The following is a 9,800-nucleotide window of genomic DNA, read 5'->3' on the forward strand; positions in this document are numbered from 1 at the left end:
GACCTAAAGCATCAGCAAATGCACTGCTCACTGGAGTGTTCAAAGGCCAAGCAAAGCCATTGGTGACTGCCAGCCCCAAGGAAAGTGGCCAGAAACCACAGAGAATGGTGCTGGCATCCACTCCCGCTGGAGTGGCAGACCCTGTGTGGTTCCACTGCCCCAAGCCCATGGTGCTGTGCTCACTGCTGCAGCCCCACTGTCAGCATACTCCTCCCAGCCCTGTCTGTCCCTGCCTGTCTGCTCTCACAGCAGCACTGCTCTGGCACGGTGGGGAAGCAGGAGGAATGGAGCTGCCAAACACACCTATTGAAATGGCCTCAGGCTGGGTCAGCTCCTTGGAGGCACCCAGTCCTGGCAGCACACTGCAAGCCAGGCAGTGAGAACTGCTTGAGCACACAAGCCCTTCTCTAGCTGCACAATTTGTTCCCAGCCAGTGCTTGTATCCTTATCTGCAAGAAGCAGCTACAACCCTTTCCCCTCCTCTTTCCTGTCTAAAATCCAAAGGCAGCTCTCATGTAGAAGAGGTGGCAGGCTGTCTCCACTACCTTTACCTCCTCTACATCTGACAAACCAGTGCTGCATTTAAAACATCCATCCAGGCTGGTAGGTGTGCTAGCATGGCTATTTTTGACAAATGCCTTCAGATTCCTGCCTTCAAGGGCCATAAGAGGAATGAAAGACAATTCCTACTTTTATTATTACAGTTTAATACATTTTTTGATACAGGAGAAGCAGCAGGAGCCAACATGCAAAGCAACTGAAGTTACTGGGGGCTTGAGAAAGATCACCAACAGCTCAACTAATGTAACTGCTCTTTCACAGCAGCGATGCAGATGCATCTCTAGGAGCCTTTTTTCCTACAAACTGCTGCCCAATCATTCCCCATAGTGCGAGGAGTTGATCTCAGATATGAACCAACACACAACAGTTAGGAGGAGAGGGCTGGTCTTTGATTTTGCTTTTTGAGGAGTCAAGTCCATTGTTTGACTAGAGTCTAGTATACTTTGAAACCAGGAGGCCACAGTAAATCTTGTCTCTGCTCAGAGTCTACAAAGAGATCCTTCAGGAAAAGGCAAGGGCTTTGACAGCAAGTCAGGAGACAGAGCTCAGCTGTTTGGCTACAGTTTACCAGTTTCACAAAGCTGTGACCTCTTGTAGTCAACAGATCTTTTCAATGCATGTGATGGATGTTTAGGCTAAAGATTTCCAACAGCGTAAGAGAAATCTTTGCAAACAAGTAGAAATGGATGTCCCCGTGAAGAAAAAGGTGCAGCAGGCCTGGCTGGCCCTTGCAGACAGCAGAACAAAACCCCACCTGACACCCTCACAGCAGTTTGTCTGCAGAGACATTATGTCCTCCTGCACCTCTTCCTCTGGCAGGCTTCTGCATCTGAGCCACAGGAGCTGTCTGAATCACTTCCCGATGAGGAAGAAGAAGAGGAAGGCTTCGACGTGCTACAGTGCATGCTCAAGACCCACCCCAGTTTGTTGTGTAGCACTTGCTTGAGTCCTGGTGGCAATGGCAGCACCTCCAGCGTGTCCACATAGTCAGGCAGGAGCTGGCGCAGCCGGTAACAGCAGAGGTACTGGAGGGAGGTGCAGCTGGCACAGGAGCGGATCACTTTCATGCTGCTCTTGGCTGCCGTCGAGCACACCATGGGGTAAAACTTCTTGTTCTGCAGTTTTGTGGCTGCAACCCCTGCCAGGGGACAGCATCAAGGAGGGTCACATTAGTTCTGACAAGCTAATGTTGTGGTTTAGGCAGTTGTTTTATAACCCAATGGCTCCACCCCACCCAGGGAGGGGAATTGGGAAAACGAGAGGAGACTCATGGGTTGCAATAGAAACAGATTTAATAAAATAAGAAACAACTAATATTAATACAAAATACACAAAGTAATACTCAGCCCATATATAGTGGTCATGATGGTGACAATGAGCAGAGGATTACACCTTGAGAGTAGAACAATGGGCAAGACCTTCAAGGGATGATGACCATCAAGGAAAGAGAGGGCCATCTCCAGCAAACTCCCCAGTGTTAAGCGAGTGTGACTTTTATGGTATGGAATGATGCTGTTGGCCAGCTTGGATCTGCTTCCTGGCTTTTGCGTCCCCCAGCATCTGACTAACTTGAAACTGCTAAAGACCTTGATCATTGCATACAAGTGCCTGTTGAAAACTAAAACAAAGTGTCTTCTCAACTTTGTTTTCTACCAAATCAAGTGCTGTAGTCTTAGCGGAAATGCAGCTTTCCTGAATAGAAAACCCCGATTCTATCCAGTGAAACCAGGACACTGATCTCACTCTTCCCAGCTATCCTGAACTTGATAACTACAGAACTGTTGGAAAACAGCCTTTTAAAAGCCAAATCTATTAAACAATAAATGTAACCTTCCTCCCACTCACTTCACACCTTAGTCTTCTCTTTTGCCAGTGTTTTCTCCTGCAGCCAGACTCTGCATTCAGCTAAAGCTGTGCTGCTCCCCAGTCCCTCTGCCTGCAGGCCACTGCAGCTGCGCTTGCTCTTACCTATGCACTTGCGGTTTTTGAAGAACGTGAGAGTCCCATGCCACGTGTCCAAATGCACCCCGATGATGGAGCCTTGACCAAACCTTGACGAAAAGTTTGTTTTGTCTCCCTTATGATGCAGTAGTCCTTAAAACACAAAAACTGGCATTCAGTGGAAAGCCTGCGCTCTCCAAATTCATCCCAACACCTGTGCTGTGAGTTCCCACTGGTACAGCCGCACTCAGTGCCTAAGAAATTCCCTCCATGCCTGATCCGTGCCCTCCCACCCCAGAGTGGGCAATGAACAGGGGAAGGCTGAGGTTTGGCAATACCAGAGCACAAGCTGCGGCACTGAAACCCCCATTCTCTGATGGGCAACCAGGAGTCCAGGTGCCCTGGAGGTTCACGCACCCATTCTAAGGGGTCTGCAGAACACAGACAAGGCGAGGTGCTCCAAGAGCTGCAAGCTGCAGGCAGTCACTCCAGTTGTCATTAATGAAGAGACTCACAGGCCTGGTGGCCTTTTTGGCCTTAATCCCATTCAGACCATTTAATTCTCAACCCTTTCAGGCAACACTTGTGCCCGTGGCTGCCCTTCCAGCCATCCTGCCTACTGCCACTAGCCTGCCTGCATTACCTGTGTAGGAGAGTCCCCAGCTGTCCTCATCCTTGCCCAGGAGGCTGCAGAAGGTGTGGCGGTACTTGTCCAGATTCACATCTGATGTCCCAATTCCCACCATCTGGGAGGCAAAGCAAGGAAGAACACCACAAGCTTAGCATCTTTTTGAGGAACAAAACAAACAGACTCCACCTCTAGCTCTCCCATCCTTTTATTGGCACAATTCAAAACAACCATAGGTTTTGGTGAAGCCAAGTCAGTGGTTTAAGGCTGGAGTTGAAGGCTTCCAACTCCAATTTCCTTTCCTAAGTGAGAAGGCCCAGCTGAACTGCTGGAGGAGCTTGCTGTCCTGTTCACAGAATGGTTAGGGTTGGAAGGGACCTTAAAGATCATCTGATCCAACCCCCCCCCGCCACGGGTGGAGACACCTCCCACTAGACCATAATGCTCAAAGCCTCATCCAGCCTGGCCTTGAACACTTGCAGGGAAGTGGCATCCACAGCATCTCTTGGCAACCTGTTCCAGTATCTTACCACTCTCATAGTGAAGAATTTCTTCCTAATGTCTAATCTAAACCTACCCTCTCTCAGTCTGAAACCATTAACCTTCATCCTATCATTACACTGCCTGATAAGAGTCTCTCTCTCCACCTTTCCTGTAGGCCTCTTTTAAGTACTGGAAGGCCACTATAAGGTCTCCGCAGAGCCTTCTCTTCTCCAGGCTTGAACAACCCCAGCTCTCTCTCAGCCTGTCCCTATAGCAGAGGTGCTCCATTCCTCTGATCATCTTCATGGCCTCCTCTGGACTCTTTCCAACAGGTTCTTGTGTTTCCTATACTGAGAACCCCACAGCTGGATGCAGTATTGCAGACAGGGTCTCACCTGACCCACATGCAAGACCTTGGCCTTGTTGAACTTCATGAGGTTGGCAAGGGCCTGCCTGTTCAGGTCTCTCTGGATGACATCACTTCCCTCCAGGGTGTTGACCACACCACATAGCTTGGTGTTATCTGCAAACTTGCTGAGGGTGTACTTGATCCCACTGTCCATGTCCCTGACAAATATGTTGAATAATACTGGTCCCAGTACCGACTCTGGAGGAACACCACTCATCACTGGTCTCCACCCAGAAATCAAGCCATTGGCCTCAACTATTTGAGTGCAACCATCCAGCCAATTCCTTATCCACCAAATGGTCCATCTTTTTAAATCCATGTCTCTCCAATTTAGAGACAGGGATGTCATGTGGGACAGTATCACGTGCTTTGCACAAGCCCAGGTAGATGACATCAGTTGCTCTTCCCTTATCCACCAAAGCTGTAACCCCATCATAGAAGGCCACCAAATTTGTCAGGCATGATTTGCCCTTAGTGAAGCCATGTTGGCTGTCACAAATCATTTCCTTATTTTCCACGTGCCTCAGCATAGTTTCCAGGAGGATGTACTCCATGATCTTGTCAGGCACAGAGGCAAGACTGACTGGCCTGTAGTTCCCCAGGTCTTTCTTTTTGTCCTTTTAAAAAATGGAGGTTATCTTACCCCTTTTCCAGTCAGTGGGAACTTCACCAGACTGCCACTTTGCAAATGTGATCAATAGTGTCTTAGCAGCTTCATCCAGCAGTTCCCTCAGCACCCATGGCTGCATCTCATTAGGTCTCATGGATTTGTACACCTTCAGGTTCCTCAGATGGTCTTGAACCTGATCTCCTACAGTGGGGAGCTCTTCATTCCCCCAGTCCCTGTTCAAAGTACAGTGGACATTTCTGAATGCCTGGAAGTGACTCTGCCCCACGTACCATGTCTGTGCCGTAGACTGGGGAGGTCATCTTGATCTCCCAGAAGTGCTGCCCATCTGCCAGCTCTTTGTTGCCCCGGATGGCGGCAGTGCCGCAGCTGTACTCCATGTGGAAGTTCACCTTGCGGTTGTCGCAGGTCAGCAGGGTGGCCGTTGACTTATTCAGGTCATCCCACACCCAGTCAAAATCTGTTCAGGAAGCACAAAGGGGATACAGATGGGCAAAGACACTCAAGGAGCCATTCTCAAGCCAAAGCACAGGCAGACATTTGTTTTGAAGGCCTGTTGGGGTTCATTTATATTTTTCATGGGTTAAGAGGGTAAATCCTAAGCTGTGCACATCAGGGTGGTTTGAGGCCTCAATTATTCTGCTGTGTCCCACAGGGGATGGTTCACCGCTCTGAACCTGAAGCCGTCAGGATTAACTAGTTTCCATTTTGGCTAACATAAGGCTCCACAGACCCAGACGAAGCCTCCTTTCTTCCTAGTCTTCTCCTCAGCTCAAGGGTTAGCACTGCTATGCCACAGCCTTTCTTGGCCAGCCCAAGGCCCCAGCTCCTAAGCATGCCCTGCCGCACAGCTGGGCGCTCTGCCAGCCATACCAGGGATCAGCAGCAAAAGGGCTAGAACCTGAAGGCCAGTTTCACTTGTGGCCTCGGCCGGATTTAAAAGCAGGTCCCCAGAGGTGAACTCTGTTGCGTTAACAACTTCAGCACTCAGTCCCTGAAACATCACAGGAGGCACGTGCTTATAATCTTCCTACAGTCTACATGGCCTTGAGATGTAAACAAAGGAGCACCGCGCGCTGGGACAGAGATAAGAGCCCCCATGGAAAGCAAAGGATCCGTGCAGAGGCGCAGTCCATGCCGCCAGGCTAGGACTGAACCCACTTCAAACCCCAAAGGACTATGGTGGGCCATTGGGGAGCCCCTTCCTTACACTCATCCTCCTCGCCACACTGGCAGTCCTTGACACGGTGGAGGGCGTGCAGGCTGGAGCAGTAAGGCGCTTCGCTCTGGTTCTCGCAGTTGCAGTAGGACTCTCCAGTCACAGGGATGGCACTCGGGATGGAAGGTGAGAGAGAGGAAAACTCGGGCTCTGAATCCGAGTCACTGTGCTGCCGGGAAGAGCAGAGGAATGGTCACTACCGAACGCCCCCAGGCTCAGGGAGCTGGGCTAGCAGAGGTCTGCAAGGCCTGGTGTGCCACAAAGCCATGCGGGGATATCCCCAGGCTCACACCGGTAGCAGCATGGCTGCATCATGTCTCGGCCTGGCGAGGTGAGGCGCTAGGCCAGTCAAATTACTCTGCTTTGGAGCCTGGCTAGCATCTTAGTTGAGGTGATCCTGCTCAGGCAGGGGGATTGGACTGGATGATCTTTTGAGGTCCCTTCCAACTTCTAATATTCTGTGATTCTGTGATCTGTCTGAACTGCAGAGACCTCTCAGCATGGGGCACTGTACAATGGGGCTATGTTCTGTGTGCCTTCCAGGGGCAAGGAGCTGTCACAGCAGGCAAGCAGCATTGACAGTCCGAGTCTTTAACACATAATTTTAAGCAAGCTCTGTGCTAAAGCTACAGTTAGATTATAGCTAGCTGGAGACCTCGGCCAAGGCATCACAAAACAAGAGCACACTGCTGAAAAATCACTGCTCTAGAGAGCCTGGGAGCTGACACAGACAAGAAGGTGGCAAACAAGAGGAGGACAAAGGGGAACCAGTTCAGCAGTGTGGCTGCAACTCCTCACCCCAGTGCTGCAGACAGGCCCACAGGGAACAGAAGGATTAAAAGGTTTTTGTTTACTTTCATGCAAATATATATATTAAATACTTTTACTCTTGATTTACTATTCCCCAGTGCCAAGAGATGAAAATGTCCCTGCACTGGATGTTGTCAGAATCAAAGCCCCGTCTCGCTCCCTATGTTATGGGAGGCTCAGTGTCATCTATTGGACTCTCTTACCACAGGTCGCAGCGAGTTACTCTGGGTTTACACACTGGTCAGGTGTATCTGCTTGTTATTCACCCTCATGGCATACTTTGTAAGCAGTATTTAAAGATAAAAATCCTTTAAACTCATGTTCTTGTAGGTGTGTGAGACAGTGGGATGTGAAATGACTTGGGCTTGCTTGTGTACTGCCCACCCTCCCTCTCCAGCCTGCACAGGAAAAAAGCTTTATTTCTGTCTTTTGTTAGCCCTTCCCCCATCAACTGGACTAGAACCTGCTCCAGAACAAAGAAACAGTCATGAAACAACCAGCAGCCCTAAACCAACATGAACTAGAGATAGACCATGGTCCTGAACCAAGAAGACAGCTAAACCATTATGCTGATCCAGAACCAACAACTGAGCTAGAATCTGCTCTAGAACCTGCTCTGGAACCAGCAAAAGAGCTAGAACTGGAACAGGCTGTCTAGGGAAGTGGTGGAGTCACCATCCCTGGAGGCATTTAAAAGATGGGTAGATGAGGTGCTTAGAGACATTGTTTAGTGGACTTAGCAGTGTCAGGTTTAAGGCTGGACTCTATCTCCAGCCATTCCTGTTATTGCAGAAACACAAAGCTCTGACTGCAGAGAAAAGGCTCATTTTCTGGGAGAACAGTGCCTGGGTTTGGACACCATGCCCTGGCAGTGGCCTTGTAAAGTTTTAGCCTAGCTTTGAAGCTCCAGGAGCAGTTCCCTGCATCCTCACCACTGTACAAGGAGCTGAACTCACACACTTAAGAACTGGGGAAAAGGGTGAAGGATGGTGGATGTGAATCTAAGTCACTCCTCACACGGTTTGACTGCTCTTCCCATCTTCCAGCACACCTGGATTCAGAAGTGATGTGCACATTGTAAGACATGAGAAAATTTCAGCTTGAAGATATCTGAGCCTGTAACTTCACAGACTGAAGCAGCCCCACTCCCTCCACCACCATCTTCCAGCCCCACAAAGACCAGAAGTTAAACCACAGCCATATAGAGAGCAAGATCACACACAGAACATTAGGAGTTGGAAGGGACCTCGAAAGATCATCCAGTCCAACCCCCCTGCCAGAGCAGGATCACCTAGACCAGGTCACACAGAAATGCATCCAGGCGGGTCTTGAATGTCTCCAGAGAGGGAGACTCCACCAGTTTAAACACATCTTTAGATCCCTACTTAAAAAAGAATATTTTTAAAAAATATTGTATGTACTTTATGTACAACACACACACTTTTTAAGTTTTTTTTAAAAAGTATTTAGTTTAATATCAGCTCCCTGGCTCAGCTAATGACAAGGCACAGAGCTGGGGAGCAGACTACGGGCAGCTCAGCCTTCCCTGCCTTGGGAAGATGTGCTGGTAGCACCACACCCCACATCAGAGGTTGGAGAAGCCTCACTAGACAACCTGTATATTTTAAGTCTTTTCTGATTTTGGCCAGTTTTCCCTTATGTCACTTCAGAGCCACCTGAGCACAGCCTACCTGCCCGTCGGAGTCATAGCCCCAGCCACGTGTGCTGGTGGCCAAGGCAACCGCCCTGGTGTCCGCCTCACGCCGCACCCCACTCAGGACGAAGTGCCAGGCCCTGCTGCTCCGTGTGCGGCGTGCCATGCTGTTCTGAGAGAGGTAAGCTGTGGGGCACAAGGGAGAGGAGGTTACAACCGGCAGCCATGTCCCGCTTCCCCCCACCATTCACCAGGCTCTGCCCTCTGAAGCAACCTCCCCCAGGTGACCACAGCTCCCCCAGGAACGGGTCAGCATGAACCAAAAACCATCAACGGACAAACTCACACAAAAGAAGTGCCTCTTGCATCATGAGCCTCTGCAAACTTCAACCTCTCTCTCCATGCTGGGTCAACAATTCCCTGAGCCCAGGTACTGAACTGGTCCTGAAAAAACTCCCAAGACCCAGCAGCAACAGCAGCTGCCCCCTCCAAAGCACACAGATCCAGCATCCACTTCTGACCACTGGCCTGGGAAGCATCAAGATCGTAACCCACCAAGGTACAGTCACTCTTCACCAGCTGCCTGGGCTCTGGCCATGCTGCTTGGCCACCTGCACTGCTCTGTGCAGCTGAGCTGTGTGTGTCTGTCTGTGGGAAAGGCTGTTTGTCCACTTAGGACCAACTGCCACTGATAGAAGACTTTGCTCTCAGCGTTTGGGGTGGGGGAGAGACCACTTGCCTGCCCGCTAAAAAGGAACCAGCCTTTTCACAGACTTGTCCTGACTTGCATCACGGCTGGACAGAAGCAAAGCAGCTACTTCTATGCCTCAACTCAAGTGGAGACAATATTCAGAGACAGATTTCCATGGGCTCCTTCCCTGCATACAGCCCACCAGCTCCTAGCCATCATGCAGGAGCGTTGCACTGGATGTGACAGAGGAACCTCGACGCCCAATCTCAATTTCCCGTAAAGTTTATCTTTGCATAAAAGAACTCCTAACCATGAGGCACCTGCAGGGCTGTAATCCTCCTCCCATCCCTTGAACCCACTCCCTCTGCTCAGCCTCTCCAGCCACCTCCCTGCCACACACAGCCTGTCTGCACACCCACACCCACTCCTGTGTGTGCCCGAGGCTCAGGTCAGCCCTGAGCATATGTGAACTCTGCAAACATGCGGGGCATCAGCTCCATCCCGGTGCTCACCATTCGGCACCCATCCCCACTCCTCCTGCACCCCAGTCCCTGATGGGCTGGCAGCTCCTAGAAAAGCAGGCCAGGCCAAGCCCAGACCAGCAGTGCAGATGCTCACGGCTGCTCTGAAGGGCTCTGGGCATCCCAGCCACCAGGATCAGGGTGCTTTCATCTCTGCCAGGTCGGGAAAGCACCTAAAACCACAACGGAGCCCCTCATCTCCGGTGTGGAAGAGCACCCACAGCAGCACGGCACCCACCGGCCCGGCTGCAGCTC

At 50.7% G+C, this 9,800-nt stretch overlaps 1 protein-coding gene across 1 annotated transcript; it reads right to left on the reverse strand.

Annotated features, from left to right (window-relative positions):
- Positions 1–1,069: 1,069 nt before the first annotated feature.
- Positions 1,070–8,514, reverse strand: SPSB3 (splA/ryanodine receptor domain and SOCS box containing 3). Its single transcript, XM_010190415.1, has 6 exons — positions 8,371–8,514; positions 5,861–6,038; positions 4,923–5,110; positions 3,146–3,248; positions 2,530–2,655; positions 1,070–1,699 (listed from the first exon to the last, which is right to left on the reverse strand). The coding sequence occupies exons 1-6, from the start codon at positions 8,497–8,499 to the stop codon at positions 1,350–1,352; spliced, it is 1,074 nt and encodes a 357-aa protein (XP_010188717.1). The 5' UTR covers positions 8,500–8,514; the 3' UTR covers positions 1,070–1,349.
- Positions 8,515–9,800: the final 1,286 nt, after the last annotated feature.

This window comes from Mesitornis unicolor, unplaced genomic scaffold, assembly GCF_000695765.1.
Source record: "Mesitornis unicolor isolate BGI_N332 unplaced genomic scaffold, ASM69576v1 scaffold9468, whole genome shotgun sequence".
NCBI lineage: Eukaryota > Metazoa > Chordata > Aves > Mesitornithiformes > Mesitornithidae > Mesitornis > Mesitornis unicolor.

Bases quoted from the DNA above. Each gene is read 5' to 3' on its own strand.
- SPSB3 (XM_010190415.1), bottom strand. From the start codon at position 8,499: ATGGCACGCCGCACACGGAGCAGCAGGGCCTGGCACTTCGTCCTGAGT. The intron at 2,656-3,145 runs GTAATGCAGGCA...TTGTGTTTTAAG, and splicing joins CTGGGGACTCTCCTACACAG to GACTACTGCATCATAAGGGA. The intron at 1,700-2,529 runs GTAAGAGCAAGC...GTCCCCTGGCAG, and splicing joins CAAAAACCGCAAGTGCATAG to GGGTTGCAGCCACAAAACTG.